Here is an 18455-nt window from a genome sequence, read left to right on the forward strand (position 1 = left end):
CTAGTACTGTGTATCTCATAGGTCAGATGAGTGCCCATTCATTTAAATGCAGGCTGTATTCCCATCTGAACAAGATTACAAAGAAGACTTCACGAATGTAGTTTTGAGAAAATAATTGGAATGGCAGAAATAGAGGGAGGTGAATGAGGGGTACCAAAGTGTAACAAGATATGGGTGTGTGTGGTGGGGCTTGGAAATTGGAAAGCAGAAAATGGAAATTACATAATTTATCTGATATTAGCTATCCCACTTCTAGGCATATATCATGCATCGTTTAGATGGACAGAACTTGGTGGGTCTTCTAGCTGTCTTCTATCCGAAATACTAATTGAAAATATATCAGCTATATTGAAAATATAGTAACTTCTCACTAATTCTCATATAGCTAATACACAATCAGAACAATTCTCGCCTAATGGCAGTTTCACCCTACTTCTCAGCAAAAGTTTTGTGTTAAAAAAAAAAAAGTGTATTGTGGTGCTTTGTATTAAGACTTCATAAAATGATGTACTCCAGAACATTGTATGAGCATATAATGAAGTAGTGTAACCGGTCAAGCTATGCTTGTCAAAATAAATGAACAATGTCCATGTTGTGATGTAAGATCCTTGATATTTGTGACTGATTCCTTGGAGCCTGACCTTGTCAGGTGCTGAATATCCTCAACTATTTTTGCACACAGTAGGTGTTACGGAAGATTAGCATATAGCAGAACTGGGCCCTTGCTAATTTTACTTTCTTTAAAAATCCCCAGTGAATCTGGCTGTTAGGTTATTCTGTTTGAAATATGATCTGAGAACATTTCTGTCACAGATTCTATTGAACATTCCCAAAGATAAACCTAAAGAAAATCAGAGTTTGAAATAACAGTATGAAGCAGACCATGAAAGAAGATTTATACAAAATTTGTATAATCCTTTATTATATTCAAAACATATCTGCGTTGTCTGTGTACAGTATTGTTGAGATTGAAGAATTATGGAACTTAATTTTAAAAAATGGATATTTCCAACTGCATTATTTTGATTTCAAATGTAATGTGATCTTTTTTCATTTTACAGAAGGAGCTGAGTCTTCCAAGAAGAGGAAGTTTGTAAGTAGCTAAAGTTCCTTCCATTGTGCTCACTGCACAGTATGTGGTTTGACAGTTCTTCGATATGTCTATTCTTTTTTCAGTGGGAGATGGAATGAAGGTTAAATGTGGCAGTTGATTGGCCTTACAATACACACACAGAAAATTGAGATTATAAATGAATACCCATGGGTCGATATGCTGTGTTCTGAAGATTTATACTGGTGTGGCCTGTTATGAAAGAGGCTATTGTGAAAGACTTTGAAGGTTTATGCTGAGGTTATTAATAAAATAAGTGTTCCTTATGTTATGTTACATTATTTTAATTCAGATTTTTGTTGTTGTAACCAAGCAAATATTTGCTTTTCTCATGAACAGTGCAACCTAAATTGACGTAACCTGATATTGCTGATATAGAGAAAATAGAAATAAAAAACTGAACAATTTGGGTAAATGTATGTAATTGTGTGTATGTAGTATTTTAACCAGAGGAAGTACAGATTGTGCACATCCTAGCATATATTATTATTGGGCTAATGCATTAATGAAAAGGTATTCAAATATGCTGATACTTTATGGCTACTTGCACTTTTCAGATTTATGTCCCTTGACTTTATCTTTCCTACATTTTGAACTATTATATTTTAAAAGTTGTGGTTTTATTTGCATTTCTTTTGTATCTCCTCTTCTAGGATGTCTGTGCAGAATTACATACTCTACAACGCACAACTGGTCGATTATAATTTAATAGTACTTGAGTACTTTACTAACAGCTGTTCCATATATAGAGGCAACCTAGAAATGTTGTATTTAAGACTGATTTCATAATCTCATGACTCTGAACAAAATCTAACAAAGGAGAGATCTTAGCTGAGAAGAATACGAATACTGTATATAGAATCTTTATCCTGGAGGTCCCAAGTTTTATATAAACATACAGCACCATCAGAATGCTACTACTTTTGGCATACGAGTGGTTGCACTGATCTATAACATGCTGCTTAATAATGTAGGTAGGAAAATATTGGCCAAGAACAAATACATTGTTTATGAAAGTGATGCAGAGCGGAGACGTTTTAGGATTTTACAGATTTTTTCTGACCCATACATGCTAAATTTCTGGAAAACATGTGTTTACCTCAGAAGATGGACTGAATCTAAGATTAGAACCAGTGAATCCAGATGGTCTAGGTATTTCAAAACCCCAGGTTGCTATGACATTTCTTCTGGCTATGTATGTTTTGGGCCTATTGAAGAGCTTGCATGGGTCCCAAGCCAGAGCATGCAAAGCGCTATCTGTTAAGTGTGAAGTCACTAACTAGATCTAAACAACTGCAGCTGTCAAGTGGCCAACAGTCTGGGTCCATTCTCTTCTTGAAATATTACATGAAAATAGATGCTAAGTGCTAAACGTTTTACTCCCTTTGGCATTATAACATGCCTTGCGTGTGGCTTTAGGTCGCTATTCTAACTGGTCACATGCTGAACATTCAACACTTTCGTTTGTTTTGCTCACAAAACAATGTGTCTCCTTATGGGATTTTCAGAAATGACTCTGGGGAGCTGGAGTGATAGTATTTCATTTTTTCTACTTAGTGCGTTGACGTGGATCAAAGGGTTCGAAGTTCAAGATACTGGTCACATGGATACCCTTGCCGGAACTCATATTTTTAACTTCTGTTTAGCTCGTGTTGGCTAAGACAGGCCACAGAAACCAGTAAGTGCTTCAGACTGTAGAGAGCTCTATTTCCGGCACTTGTCAATACTGTTGTCTCATTTGATATTGCTGTCTGTATACCCAATGCCAGGCTGCCTTTTCGGGTCTTGTTGTTTTGAGAACATCACTGTGGTGATGCTCTGTGACTTTGCCCAAAAATGTTGCACAGTGACTGCACTTGTGAGTGGCTGAACAAGGAAGACTACAATTTTATACGTACTTAGTAACTCTCCTGTTTCGTAAAGTGCTTTGAAAGTAATCCAGTTAATCCTCACAACAGTGCTGTGGCAGAGGGGATACATCGGTATTCTTATCCTCATCTCAAAGATGGACCAATAGCAGAGAAGTTAAGTGATTTGCACAAGGCCACACAATGAGTAGTGGTTTTATGGCTGGGTGGCTTCAAGGGAAAGGGTGGGTTGGTTCCTCCTCCCCCAGCAGGCTTTGTGTTGGAGGGAGATGTCTCCTTTTTCCCTCCAAGGATCCAGCAAGAAGAGGATAGGGATGGGGAGAGGAGTCAGCGGGTGGATGGCAAGGATACTTCCGCAAATGGTAACAGTAAGGGAGTCCTGGGGTTTTGCAGGAGGTGCAGTAGTTTATGGGGCTAGGAAAAGATGTCCCAGTGAGGCATGGGAATTTCCCCACTGACTGAACTTCATCCACTCCCTCTCTGAGTGCAAAAAGCATATTGAACCTCAAACCCAGTCTTTCTATGATTTAAGCCTTGATTCTAATATTTTGTCCAACTTTATTCATCTGGCTGTCATCACAAGTTCCCAGCTTAGCATATCTGTTGCATCACAAATGCCAAGACAGAGAGTTGAAATGTGGAAATTGCACTTGATAAAGAGCTGAAGTACGATCGTGAAGCACCATGGAGACTGACTGAAATCTTGCAGTTCCTTCCTTAGGGACTTGGTAGCTCTGTTGGTAGGTACCCTTTGCTAGGACTGATGAGAGCGTCTCATGCTGACAGATTTCAGAGTAGCAGCCGTGTTAGTCTGTATCCGCAAAAAGAAAAGGAGTACTTGTGGCACCTTAGAGACTAACAAATTTATTTGAGCATAAGCTTTCGTGAAGTACAGCTCACTTCATCGGATGCATTTAGTGGAAAATACAGCAGGGAGATTTTATATACATAGAGAACATGAAACAATGGCTATTACCATTAAGAGGAACACCCATTGTTTCATGTTCTCTATGTATATAAAATCTCCCCGCTGTATTTTCCACTACATGCATCCGATGAAGTGAGCTGTAGCTCATGAAAGCTTATGCTCAAATAAATTTGTTAGTCTCTAAGGTGCCACAAGTACTCCTTTTCTTTTTGCGGATACAGACTAACACAGCTGCTACTCTGAAACCTAAATTAGAAATATACATCTCAGAAGAAGGTTATTCATCTTAAGCATTTGAGGGGCCACAGAATTTTTCATGAGTTAGAAGTAATTAATATCTGTGAAACTAAAATATTGTGATTTCAAAAATATTACAAAAGAAAATAATATAGAATGTTAAAAAATAAGAGTTATAAAACTGCATTCCATTGTCTGTAAATACCTGTTGCAGTAATAAACAATGTTTTATGGCTAAGGAGGCGTTATCTTCCTAGGCACTGTGGACCTGTCCCTGGTTAACAGAAAGCAAAGATCTTCCTAGAAATGTCCATAATTAGCTTGAATAGTTAATGGAATTAAATAAGCAACTGAAACATAAGCATATATGCTATCATTCTTCAAGTGTCATGTGTATTAAAATAATTGAATCTCTTAAATTCAGTAAAGGCAAGTTTGTAATAATATAGTTATAGTTATGGTTAGTTAAACAGAAATTAAAAGGTACAGTGACTAGATTGAAATCCCTGCAATCTGAATGGACAGTTCTCAAAGACACCATAATAGAGGCTCAACTTAAATGTATACCCCAAATTAAAAAACACAGTAAAAAAACTAAAAAATAGCCACCGTGGCTTAACAACCATGTAAAAGAAGCAGCAAGAGATAAAAAGGCATCTTTTTAAAAAGTGGAAGTCAAATCCTAGTGAGGTAAATAGAAAAGAGCATAAATACTGCCAAATTAAATGTAAAAACGTAATAAGAAAAGCCAAAAAGGAATTTGAAGAACAGCTAGCCAAAAACTCAAAAGGTAATAACAAAATGTTTTTTAAGTACATCAGAAGCAGGAAGCCTGCTAAACAACCAGTGGGGCCCCTGGACGATCGAGATGCAAAAAGAGCACTTAAGGACGATAAAGTCATCACTGAGAAACTAAATGAATCTTTGCTTCAGTCTTCACGGCTGAGGATGTTAGAGAGATTCCCAAGCCTGAGCCATCTTTTGTAGGTGACAAATCTGAGGAATTGTCACAGATTGAAGTGTCACTAGAGGAGGTTTTGGAATTAATTGAGAAACTTAATAGTAACAAGTCACCAGGACCGGATGGCACTCACCGAAGAGTTCTGAAAGAACTCAAATCTGAAAGTGCGGAACTATTAACAATGGTTTGTAACCTGTCCTTTAAATCAGCTTCTGTACCCAATGACTGGAAGATAGCTAATGTAACGCCAATATTTAAGAAGGGCTCTAGAGGTGATCCTGGCAATTACAGACCGGAAAGTCTAACGTCAGTACCGGGCAAATTAGCTGAAACAATAGTAAAGAATAAAATTGTCAGCCACATCGAAGAACATAAATTGTTGCGCAAAAGTCAACATGGTTTCTGTCAAGGAAGATCATGTCTTACTAATCTATTAGAGTTCTTTGAGGGGGTCAACAAACATGTGGACAAGGGGGATCCAGTGGATATAGTGTATTTAGATTTCCAGAAAGCCTTTGACAAGGTCCCTTACCAAAGGCTCTTAAGTAAATTAAGTTGTCATGGGGTAAGAGGGAAGCTCGTTTCATGGATTGAGACTTGGTTAAAAGACAGGGAACAGAGGGTAGGAATAAATAGTAAATTTTCAGAATGGAGAAGGGTAACTAGTGGTGTTCCCCAAGGGTCAGTCCTAGGACCAATCCTATTCAACTTATTCATAAATGATCTGGAGAAAGAGGTGAACAGTGAGGTGGCAAAGTTTGCAGATGATACTAAACTGCTCAAGATAGTTAAGACCAGAGCAGACTGTGAAGAACTTCAAAAAGATCTCACCAAACTAAGTGATTGGGCAACAAAATGGCAAATGAAATTAAATTTGGATAAATGTAAAGTAATGCACTTTGGAAAAAAGTACCCCAACTATACATACGATATGATGGGGACTAATTTAGCTACAACTAATCAGGAGAAAGATCTTGGAGTCATCGTGGATAGTTCTCTGAAGACACTCACTCAGAGTGCAGCAGCAGACAAGAAGGCAAACAGGATGTTAGTAATCATTAAAAAAAAAGGGATAGAGAATAAGATGGAGAATATCTTATTGCCCTTATATAAATCCATGGTATGCCCACATCTTGAATACTGCATACAGATATGGTCCCCTCATCTCAAAAAAAGATATACTGGCATTAGAAAAGGTTCAGAAAAGGGCAACTAAAATGATTAGGGGTTTGGTACGGGTCCCATATGAGGAGAGATTAAAGAGGCTAGGACTTTTCAGCTTGGAAAAGAGGAGACTGAAGGGAGGATATGATAGAGGTATATAAAATCATGAGTGGTGTGGAGAAAGTGAATAAGGAAAAGTTATTTACTTGTTCTCATAATATAAGAACTAGGGGCCACCAAATGAAATTAATGGGTAGCAGGTTTAAAACAAATAAAAGGAAGTTCTTCTTCACTCAGCGCACGATCAACCTGTGGAACTCCTTGCCTGAGGAGGTTGTGAAGGCTAGGACTATAACAGGGTTTAAAAGAGAACTGGATATATTCATGGAGGTTAAGTCCATTAATGGCAAATGGGTAAGGAATGGTGTCCCTAGCCTCTGTTTGTCAGAGGGTGGAGATGGATGGCAGGAGAGAGATCACTTGATCATTCCCTGTTAGGTTCACTCCCACTGGGGCACCTGGCATTGGCCACTGTCGATAGACAGGATACTGGGCTGGATGGACCTTTGGTCTGACCCAGCATGGCCATTCTTGTGTTCTTATAATTTATTATAATATTGGGCTAATAACCATTTTTGCACCAATACTGAGGTTTATTCCCCAGAGTGAGAACATTCAATTTTTTGTAGCTACTTGTAATAAGGGACACACATTTGACTTCAGTGAGGGAAGGGTTGGGCTTGCAATGTAAGAAAAAATTGCATTTAATGCAAATCTTCAGAACATCATTGTGGATTTGACAATGAAATACCAGCACTGAATGAGTTCTGGTAAGACTTCTGTCTAAGTATGCTAAGAGAGAGCCAAAAAATAAATCACATGGAAAGTTTCATTCAGTTGGTATGGCTAATGGTGATTCAAGTCGTATTAAATCAGCTTTTCCTCTAATAGGCACAGAACAATCTGCATCATAAAAAATGAGATGCCTTGAAGTCTCACTATGTCTCAAATGGAAACAGCAGAAAAGTTTTTATTTGAAGATACAAAATGCCTTATTTGGAAAATAAAAACCTATGCCAACAGGGCTGTATTTGGCCTGACATATCAAGAAACATTAAAGTTCTCTGACCTGAAATATTTTGGATCCTGAATAAATAATTTCAAGACCCAGCCCCATTAGTTTGGAATACAACAGTGTTCCAAGTCATGGAAGAATTCTAGTCATGGAAGAGTTCAAAGGCTTATTGCTGCTAACCTCAGGGTTTCATTTGCAGTGAGTTTCCAGTGGTTGTATTTTTCATCTGCCTGGGAGAAAATAAAACTTACACCGTCATTGTAAATGCTCATATTTAAGACCAGTATGTTAACCAGGCATTTTTGCACTCTCCCGAGAATCTGTCTCGAGGTAATTAGGTAAATACAGGATTCTTAAATTATTATATTCAATAAAATATGTCAATTCTTCCTTTTTTTTTTATGTTTAAGATCCGCTAGGATTTCACCATTAAGCCAAGCTGGTCGCCTGCCATATTTATTATTCTTTCGACTCATCGGGATGGTTTGTCCCTGTAACCTCAACAGGGATTCCTTGAAATACAGCCAGCTCTCCTGGACTCCTTTCCCCTTCAAGTTAGTCCCCCAGGGGATCCTGGCCATCCATTCCCTGAGGGAGTCGAAGTCTGCTTTCCTGAAGTCCAGGGTCCGTATCCTGCTGCTTACCTTTCTTCCCTGCGTCAGGATCCTGAACTCAACCAACTCATGGTCACTGCCTCCCAGATTCCCATCTACTTTTGCTTCCCCCACTAATTCTACCCGGTTTGTGAGCAGCAGGTCAAGAAAAGTGCCCCCCCTAGTTGGCTCCTCTAGCACTTGCGCCAGGAAATTGTCCCCTACGCTTTCCAAAAACTTCCTGGATTGTCTATGCACCGCTGTATTGCTCTCCCAGCAGATATCAGGAAAATTAAAGTCACCCATGAGAATCAGGGCATGCGATCTAGTAGCTTCCGTGAGCTGCCAGAAGAAAGCCTCATCTACTTCATCCCCCTGGTCCGGTGGTCTATAGCAGACTCCCACCACTACATCACTCTTGTTGCACACACTTCTAAACTTAATCCAGAGACACTCAGGTTTTTCTGCAGTTTCGTACCGGAGCTCTGAGCAGTCATACTGCTCCCTTGCATACAGTGCTACTCCCCCACCTTTTCTGCCCTGCCTGTCCTTCCTGAACAGTTTATAACCATCCATGACAGTACTCCAGTCATGCGAGTTATCCCACCAAGTCTCTGTTATTCCGATCACGTCATAGTTCCTTGACATCACCAGGACCTCCAGTTCTCCCTGCTTGTTTCCAAGGCTTTGTGCATTTGTATATAAGCACTTGAGATAACCTGTTGATCGCCCCTCATTCCCAGTATGAGGCAGGAGCCCTCCCCTCACAGACATTCCTGCCTGTGCTTCCTCCTGGTATCCCGCTTTCCCACTTACCTCAGGGCTTTGGTCTCCTTCCCCCGGTGAACCTAGTTTAAAGCCCTCCTCACTAGGTTAGCCAGCCTGCTGGCAAAGATGCTCTTCCCTCTCTTCGTAAGATGGAGCCCGTCTCTGCCCAGCACTCCTCCTTCATGGAACACCATCCCATGGTGAAAGAATCCAAAGCCTTCTCTCCGACACCACCTGCGTAGCCATTCGTTGACTTCTACGATTCGACGGTCCCTACCTAGGCCTTTTCCTTCCACGGGGAGGATGGATGAGAACACCACTTGCGCCTCCAACTCCTTTATACTTCTTCCTAGAGCCACATAGTCCGCAGTGATCCGCTCAAGGTCATTCTTGGCAGTATCATTGGTGCCCACGTGGAGAAGCAGGAAGGGGTAGCGATCCGAGGGCTTGATGAGTCTCGGCAGTCTCTCCGACACATCGCGAATCTTAGCCCCTGGCAAGCAGCAGACTTCTCGGTTTTCCCGGTCAGGGCGGCAGATAGATGACTCAGTCCCCCGGAGGAGAGAGTCCCCGACCACCACCACCCGCCTTCTCCTCTTGGGAGTGGTGGTCGTGGAACTCCCAACCTCAGGACATAGCATCTCATGCCTTCCAACCAGAGGAGTCTCCTTCTGCTTTCTCGCCCCAGACATATCATCTGGTCCACTCTCCGCAACGATACCTGTGGAGAGAACATGAAAGCAGTTAGTTACCTGTGTCTGTGTTACTGGAACCCGGACATTCCGCTTACCTCTTCTGGAGGTGACACGTTGCCGAGCTTCTTCACTGGCCTCTTGGCTCCTCTCTGCAACCTGCTCTATATCTGTAGAGCTTTGTGCCCCTAGAAGCCTATCCTGAGTTTTGGCCAGAAAATCCTCAGTTTCTCGTATGCAACGCAGGGTTGTTATCTGATCTTAAACATAAAAAAGCGGATCTTAAACATAAAAAAGAAGCTTACAAGAAGTGGAAGGTTGGACATATGACCAGGGAAGAGTATAAAAATATTGCTCGGGCATGTAGGAATGATATCAGGAGGACCAAATCGCACCTGGAGCTGCAGCTAGCCAGAGATGTTAAGAGTAACAAGAAGGGTTTCTTCAGGTATGTTGGCAACAAGAAGAAAGCCAAGGAAAGTGTGGGCCCCTTATTGAATGAGGGAGACAACCTAGTGACAGAGGATGTGGAAAAAGCTAATGTACTCAATGCTTTTTTTGCCTCTGTTTTCACTAACAAGGTCAGCTCCCAGACTGCTGCGCTGGGCATCACAAAATGGGGAAGAGATGGCCAGCCCTCTGTGGAGATAGAGGTGGTTAGGGACTATTTAGAAAAGCTGGACGTGCACAAATCCATGGGGCCGGATGAGTTGCATCTGAGAGTGCTGAAGGAATTGGCGGGTGTGATTGCAGAGCCATTGGCCATTATCTTTGAAAACTCGTGGCGAACGGGGGAAGTCCCGGACGACTGGAAAAAGGCTAATGTAGTGCCAATCTTTAAAAAAGGGAAGAAGGAGGATCCTGGGAACTACAGGCCAGTCAGTCTCACCTCAGTCCATGGAAAAATCATGGAGCAGGTCCTCAAAGAATCAATCCTGAAGCACTTGCATGAGACGAAAGTGATCAGGAACAGCCAGCATGGATTCACCAAGGGAAGGTCATGCCTGACTAATCTAATCGCCTTTTATGATGAGATTACTTGTTCTGTGGATGAAGGGAAAGCAGTGGATGTATTGTTTCTTGACTTTAGCAAAGCTTTTGACACGGTCTCCCACAGTATTCTTGTCAGCAAGTTAAGGAAGTATGGGCTGGATGAATGCACTATAAGGTGGGTAGAAAGCTGGCTAGATTGTCGGGCTCAACGGGTAGTGATCAATGGCTCCATGTCTAGTTGGCAGCCGGTATCAAGTGGAGTGCCCCAAGGGTCGGTCCTGGGGCCGGTTTTGTTCAATATCTTCATAAATGATCTGGAGGATGGTGTGGATTGCACTCTCAGCAAATTTGCGGATGATACTAAACTGGGAGGAGTGGTAGATACGCTGGAGGGGAGGGATAGGATACAGAAGGACCTAGACAAATTGGAGGATTGGGCCAAAAGAAATCTGATGAGGTTCAATAAGGATAAGTGCGGGGTCCTGACTTAGGACGGAAGAACCCAATGCACAGCTACAGACTAGGGACCGAATGGCTAGGCAGCAGTTCTGCGGAAAAGGACCTAGGGCTGACAGTGGACGAGAAGCTGGATATGAGTCAGCAGTGTGCCCTTGTTGCCAAGAAGGCCAATGGCATTTTGGGATGTATAAGTAGGGGCATAGCGAGCAGATCGAGGGACGTGATCGTTCCCCTCTATTTGACATTGGTGAGGCCTCATCTGGAGTACTGTGTCCAGTTTTGGGCCCCACACTTCAAGAAGGATGTGGATAAATTGCAGAGAGTCCAGCGAAGGGCAACAAAAATTATTAGGGGTCTGGAACACATGAGTTATGAGGAGAGGCTGAGGGAGCTGGGATTGTTTAGCCTGCAGAAGAGAAGAATGAGGGGGGATTTGATAGCTGCTTTCAACTACCTGAAAGGGGGTTCCTAAGAGGATGGCTCTAAACTGTTCTCCATGGTAGCAGATGACAGAACGAGGAGTAATGGTCTCAAGTTGCAGTGGGGGAGGTTTAGATTGGATATTAGGAAAAACTTTTTCACTAAGAGGGTGGTGAAACACTGGAATGTGTTACCTAGGGAGGTGGTAGAATCTCCTTCCTTAGAGGTTTTTAAGGTCAGGCTTGACAGAACCCTGGCTGGGATGATTTAACTGGGAATTGGTCCTGCTTCGAGCAGGGGGTTGGACTAGATGACCTTCTGGGGTCCCTTCCAACCCTGATATTCTATGATTCTATGATTCCTCTGAAGCATCACATTTATTTTTATGTAAAGGCTGAGTTAATACATTGAATTTGACCCTGTTAATGTAGAAAGTTTCCACAATGTCTTCAATATGGGCAATCCCAAGCATTCAAAAATTCATGAGTCAGGCTCCAAAAAATCATGAGATTGGTTTAGAAATCACTTCCGGTATATCTACACTGTGATTGCTGGAGCCTGGGCTCTGAGACCCACGAGCAGGGAGGGTCTCAGAGCCCGGGCTCTAGCCTGAGCCTGAATATTTACACTGTAATTTTATAGCCCCACAGCCAAAGCCCTGTGAGCCTGAGTTAGTGGACCTAGGCTCTGAGACTCTGCTGCAATTTTTTTAATATCACAGTATAGACGTATTCAATGTCACTAAATGAAGTGAATGCAATTTACAATAGAAGACTTCATGCATATTGTGTGTGTACACATGGTGTCTAGACACGTAAGATACTTAAAAAAATTATATATGTATGTGGTTCTATCCAAGTGTGCAGAGAGGAGAGAAAAGAGGCCTCTCCCCTCCATGCCATAACCCTTGGAATAGGCAAAACACTGTGTTTTAGTTTCAGAAAAATATCAGGGGGTCATGTGACAATGGTAAGGAGTCAGAGAAATATCTGCTTTTTTATATCATGGAGCAAGAAACCTTATAAGAGTAAGAGACAATATTATCCTTAAAGTTAGTCTGTCTGCTGGAACCTAATCAAGCCCCTATCCTGCCTGGCTTTCTGCTGTAGATGTAAAGAAGCAGTACGCATCCTTACAAGTACCGACCCATATCAGTACCCCAACTGGTGCTTCACATCCCTGAGGGAATTTTTGTGTGGCCATTGCCCAGGCCTTCTTCATGCATGAGCTAATGCTGGCTGGTCAGACAACCCTCTTACTTTGACTCTTAAAAGCCATAAATTGACTCATAGTCTGGGTATCTGTGGTATAATTAATCTGAATAATCATTTCCATGAACAGGTGAACATGTTACTTGGAGGTATCTGTGACCCAAAGAGCGGTCCAGAGGGCATGGCATTCCCTGGTATGTAGCAGCGAGTCTGAACTGGCCTGACCAGCTTAATACACCTCACACACTCTCGTCATGATATTTATCCAAAAGGTGGCAAGTACTATATCACTGGAAAGCAAATAACTCACTGATCATTAATATCCTTGCAGGATGTATGTACAGTTAACCCACAAAGAATTCTACAGATGTGCTGCAAATGTGTACCTAAAATGTGTTTAAACTAGGTATATCAGGGAAAGTTGAAAAGCAGGTTTTTCTAGAGAAGGGAAAGGGGTCAACACCTCAAGCCAGTTGTGGCCAAAGACAGTGGCCTGTTCATTTGTATCAGAGATTACAGTAAGATAATTTACATTGCAAAAATCATAAGCTGGAGAGAAATCAGATGCTAACTTCTCCCCCAGTTGTGATTTTTACAATGTAAATGACAGCGTGACATCTATACCAATCGGGGAAGGGAACTTTATCTGGGGATACACTTCAGAAGAATATATTTTAAAGGTTTACTGGACTATAAAGAGAGGCGGAGGAAGCCCCTAAGTTATTGTTCACCTGAGGAGTCACAGAAAACAAGCACTTTGTCTCCGGGTGTTGGGTCCTGGCTAATGACTGGTCAGCCATGCTGGAAGAGAGATTGTGATGAGAAAAACTTTTGAACAAAAGACTCTAAATTAAGTCAGATTTTAGTCTTAGAAGTGTGTTTTACTTTTTCATTTGTAACCATTTCTGCCTTTATTCTTTCTACTTGGTATCACTTTAACATATGTCCTTATGTTGATAAACTTGTGTTACTTTTATTATAAACCACCTCAGTGCTGTGACTGAAGCAAAGGTGTGTTAACCCTAGTTTAGTTAATAAGCTGCTGTGTACTATCTCTTTGAAGGAGCAGTGAACTTTGTTAGCTTGTGTGAATGCTACAATGAAAAGGGCTGTGCGGTGCAGGAAAAGTCATGTTTGGGGGGAGAATTCGGGGCTGGAAGGGCTGTTGGTATCACCCTCCAAGAAGAAACCAGGCTGGTGGAAGCCAGAATGAGGTCATTGTGCTGTAAGCAGGCTGATGGTGTTGGGGCTCTGAGCCAAAGCTGTACAGCACGGAGGCACTCAGTTACAAGTCAGGTTGTGACGCAGCCCCTTAGTGGTCTGGGTTGAGCTCCAGAGCATCACAATATCTTACGATTTTTTAGCAGTGGAGTTACCTGTGTATCTGGAGCACCTGTATATCTGTGCTGTATGAGTGAAGTGTGTCTTTAGAATTTAAAAAAATGTCACAGTTAACTAATAGCCTGTCAGTGATCAGTAATTTTTCTTCCTATTAAAACACCACTCATTTCCCATTATGTCCCTTTTTCCTTTGTGCTAAAGGTCTTCAAATACTATTCCCAGTCTCATCAACATAGAAACGTTAAGTATTTATAAGCGTCTGCAACACCACTGTTTATGGAAATCATGAAGCTTCAATCAGAGAGAACAACTCCAAATGGAGTTCTAGAGGATTGGATGGCTTTTTTCCCCACTGGTTAGCAATATTTAAATCTGCTTTAACTGGGCATCTATATGTTTATAGGAGTTGAGCAGTGAATTTGTTCAATTGCGTCTCATGCAGAGTGAAACACTATATCAGACCACCCACAAGGCAATATAATCCTTATTCCTAGTGGTTATGGTGTTCCTGTCAAGCTAACAATGCATTTTTATTGTCTAACAACTTAATCAGTGTTATCGCCATTGTTAGTCCTTGTCAACAAGTGGCTCTCTCCCACAATTTCTTCCCATTGACCTTTGTTTTCATTTTTAAGTGACTTTAATGCTCCGAAAATTACCAGGTTGACTGCAATGGAAACATAAACCTACTGACCCCACAACAGTCCCATTATAGACAGCATAAATCCAGCCTTCCTCATCAGTCACTGGCACCATTGCTCTTTATAGAGCATGGCGTATGCACCAATAAGTTCTTTAATGGCTGCTGAATCTGATGGGTGAGTGACAGTCCCGTCCACAGGTAGGGCACACCAATGCGCGAGCAGTGCTCTGAATCCAAGCAGTAGATTCTTTCCTCATCTGATACCGGTCATCACACCAGCCAGAGTGAGCATTCTGCACTCCTTTCCCAATCATCCACAGAGATTCCAAAGGATACTGCCATTTTTACAAGCATCCCAATATCTGCACAGAGGTGTGCCTCTTTTTCTAGGCCCTTCGAGTTTGAGTACGGCACACTCTTTGGGATCCTGTAATCTGGCATTCACTTGACTTGTCCAAGCCACTTGAGTCTTTTCTTACTAATTAACGTTCCCATGAATGACATACCAGCATGATTTAACACTTTTACGTTTGTCATCTTGTGTTGCCATATTATTCAAAGAATTTTATGCAAGCATCTGATATGAAAGCTGTTTAGTCTTTTTGGTATGTTTGGTGTAAGTCGTCCATGTTTCTGAGCCGTATAGGAGTATATAGGAGAGTGCATAAAACACACATCTCATAAATACAGATTTTCACTTTAGTTGACAATTTGTTATTGTTCCATTATCTTGCAAAAGACCAATGTTCCTGGCTGCTTTAACTAGTGAGCTCAGCATCAAGATCTACACTGCTGGTAACAGTAGAGCCAAGGTAGCAAAATTGGTCAACAACATCTGTCTAAGGTGATATCTGGAACTGGTTCTGAAGAGCCTTCGTGTATGATAAGTCTTCTTCAAGCTTATTGCTAGGCCAAAGATTTTGCATGAATCAGAGAACTTAATAACAAGACGCTGTAGGGCATCAACACTATAAGCCACAAGGGCTGCATCTTCTGCAAACAGGTCCCTTATGACAATCTCCTTCACCTTTGTCTTAGCTCTGAACCTTGCAATGCAAAACAGAATTTTTGTCTAAGCTGAAGGTTAGCTTAGTGGTTTGAGCATTGGCCTGCTAAACCCAGGGTTGTGAGTTCAATCCTTGAGGGGGCCATCAGGAGGGGGAAATTGGGAATTGTGCCTGCTTTGAGCAGGGGGTTGGACCAGATGATCTCCTGAGGTCCCTTCCAACTCCGATATTCTATGATTCTATGAAAACAGTTCTAGTATAGATCACATCAGTTCAGCTTTTCCCATACCGCCCCAGAAATGGATCACCTCTAAAAGTGAAGGAATAAATCGGTCTCTAATCCAATGTAGCCCTTCTGAGAAAGCCATTAGTGGTGTCAATTATGCAGGTGGTTTATATGATAGACACCGATTCACTGTATCTGCACTGCAGTCGGGAGGTATGATTGCAGAATATGTAGGCATACTTGAGCTACCTTTGATTGTGCTCACTAAAAAATAGCAGCGATGCTATAGAAGCATGGGTGGTGATACGGGCTTACCCCCTGAGTAGGTACTCAGGGTCCTGGGCGGGTTTGTATGCTATGGCTAGCCTGTGCTACTGTGGCTTCTGGGCTATTTTTAACATGCTAACTACATTAGAGCTAGCTTGGGTATATCTACACGTGCGACAATCGCGTCTCCTGATTGCAGAGTAGGCATACCAAAAGACAATTAAGTCATTGCATCCAGTACATCAAAGCGCAATCTGGAAGTAATGACTTTGTCAGTCTGATCTGTAGATGAAATGCTCCTTGTCCCATTACCAAGCCTGTTGTCATTCCCATATGTTAATACAACCACTGTCTATCTCATTCTGCACTTTCATTTAAAGAGGAACATACAAAGCTGATCAAAAGGCCAACAACCTTAAGAAGTGATTTACTACTATTATTATAATGCACTACCAGTGGGACTAATTTATGGAGAATTGAATGTTCAATGGATGTTCAAGTTTTGAATTTCTAGGACTATAATATCTGGTTGACCATTTCTCTAGTGTTGTACTATACTGTTACCTTTTTTATTTTTTGTCTGTCTAAATTTAAAAAAAGTAAAGAAAAAGTATGTAGACACCAGTGCAATTGATTGTAATAAACTCTCAACATCTATTCTTCTTGTTGCCACATTTCTCTGTGGCTTTAGAGTAAAAGGCCAACAGAAAAAAGAATACTGAGCCCATTCATAGTCAGCCACCATGCTTCCTTCCTGATGAAGTGTGCTCTGTGTGTGCACATGTGCCTGTAGAGAATACAGTTGGAAGTGCACTTCAGCTGACTAATAGACCAACATCAGCAGGGGTAGCATAGCATCAGGGAATGAACATATTTTTAAAGACCTTTCTCTTTATCAGGTGGAGGAAGTGTGTGATCTCTCAGGCGAAAGGAAAACTAGCAGAGGGGGTCAGTCATTGGCATCAAATAATGGCCAAGATGGAAGCAGTATAAGCAGGGTAGAGAATCAGACCACTCTTGGTAGGAGCAGAGATGGTTGGGGCTTGGGGATTTGTCTGCTTTGTCCAAAACCTGGTACTGCTTTGGAATAGAACCTTGCCTATAAAGCTGAATTTTAAAGTATATGCTTACACTCAAATGAAAGTAACAAAATGAAAGGATGTTTTGGGCCATAGAAGCTTTTCTGTTACATGTGAGGTGCAAAGTTATATTTCAAGCACAAAACTCAACCTAAATATGTGTGTTAAAAAGAAATACACCTTGAGTGAAATCCTGGCTATACTGCAGTCAATGGCAGAATTCTGATTGTATTATTTTGGGCCACTATTTCACCCCTATACTATTTCCTTTGAGAACAGCTGCTGTTATAACTTGCAGAAAGGACAGGCATCCACATTATTTACTCGCCTGAGTAATGCAACACTTGACCTTAACCAGCTGTACAGATTGATACTGTTCTTTCTGACTTTTTCTCCTTGAATTTAGTAGTGACTTGAATTAATAGAATCTTTATTGCTCACAAAGTCTGTAACTGAGCAGGACCAACCAGTCAGCCGCCTTAATAGGGAGAGTGATGTTACAAGAGTTTTGCTTTATTTTTGTCTTCATCTGGTAATCAGAGGACCTATACCTGAGTCTCTGGCTGGCAGAGAGGGATTTGGAGACATCAAATTGATGGTAATTTATTACCTATTAATCTTCAGGTTTAAACACGGAGTGGGTAACTAGCACATATATTCTGTGTTACTCACCAGTATGGCTCCCTTTTTGACATATTGTGTTTTCAGGGTGGCATGCTGCAATAAAAAAATAGAAACCACAGGACAAAGGTCCCCGTGAATCACTAACAGGACCCAACAGCTGAACTTGACAAAATTAGGTAGAAAACAGCAAGTGGGAGGAAGCAAAGAGCAACAAATTGTACCTCCTGACAGTCGTGTTCATCCCACGTGATGTTCCTTTCCCCTTAGATGCCTTTTATTCAGTGGACTGCTGCATCTCAGCTGATTCTGAGTCGTGCAGTAGTGGGCAACCTGCGGCCCATCAGGATAATCCGCTGGCAGGCCACGAGACGGTGTTTACATTGACCGTCCACAGGCATGGCCGCCAGCAGCTCCCAGTGGCCACGGTTTGCTGTTCCTGGCCAATGGGAACTGCGGGAAGCGGCGGCCAGCATGTCCCTGCAGACCGCACTGCTTCCTGCAGCTCCCATTGGCCGGGAACAGTGATTTCTATTAAGTGATTTCCATGAAGTGATTTCCATTTACAGTTTGGTCAATGGCTGACAGCACCCCCATTATACAAATTGTCCCAGCATCCCTGCTCCAAGGTAGCCAGTGATAGCATCGAAGTTTAGACGATAGTTGATCTAGTTCCCCATTGTTGCCATTTCAAGTCACAAACATTTCTTTGATTCTAAATGTATTATTGGGAATACTATAGCAAACCAATCCTGAATTTATGAGCAACCAAAAATCTTTTATTCTCAATA

The 18455-nt window shown here is 41.7% G+C and overlaps 1 protein-coding gene across 2 annotated transcripts in view; it reads left to right on the plus strand.

Annotated features, from left to right (window-relative positions):
• Window positions 1-18455, plus strand: part of MAST4 (microtubule associated serine/threonine kinase family member 4) — a 445876-nt gene that overhangs the window by 241846 nt on the left and 185575 nt on the right. For both annotated transcript variants that reach the window (XM_073344102.1, XM_073344105.1), the window contains one exon: window positions 1062-1093. In XM_073344102.1, coding sequence (XP_073200203.1) covers window positions 1062-1093 — 32 coding nt within the window. The remainder of the gene's footprint in view (window positions 1-1061; window positions 1094-18455) is intronic.

This window comes from Lepidochelys kempii, chromosome 5, assembly GCF_965140265.1.
Source record: "Lepidochelys kempii isolate rLepKem1 chromosome 5, rLepKem1.hap2, whole genome shotgun sequence".
Classification (NCBI taxonomy): Eukaryota; Metazoa; Chordata; order Testudines; family Cheloniidae; genus Lepidochelys; species Lepidochelys kempii.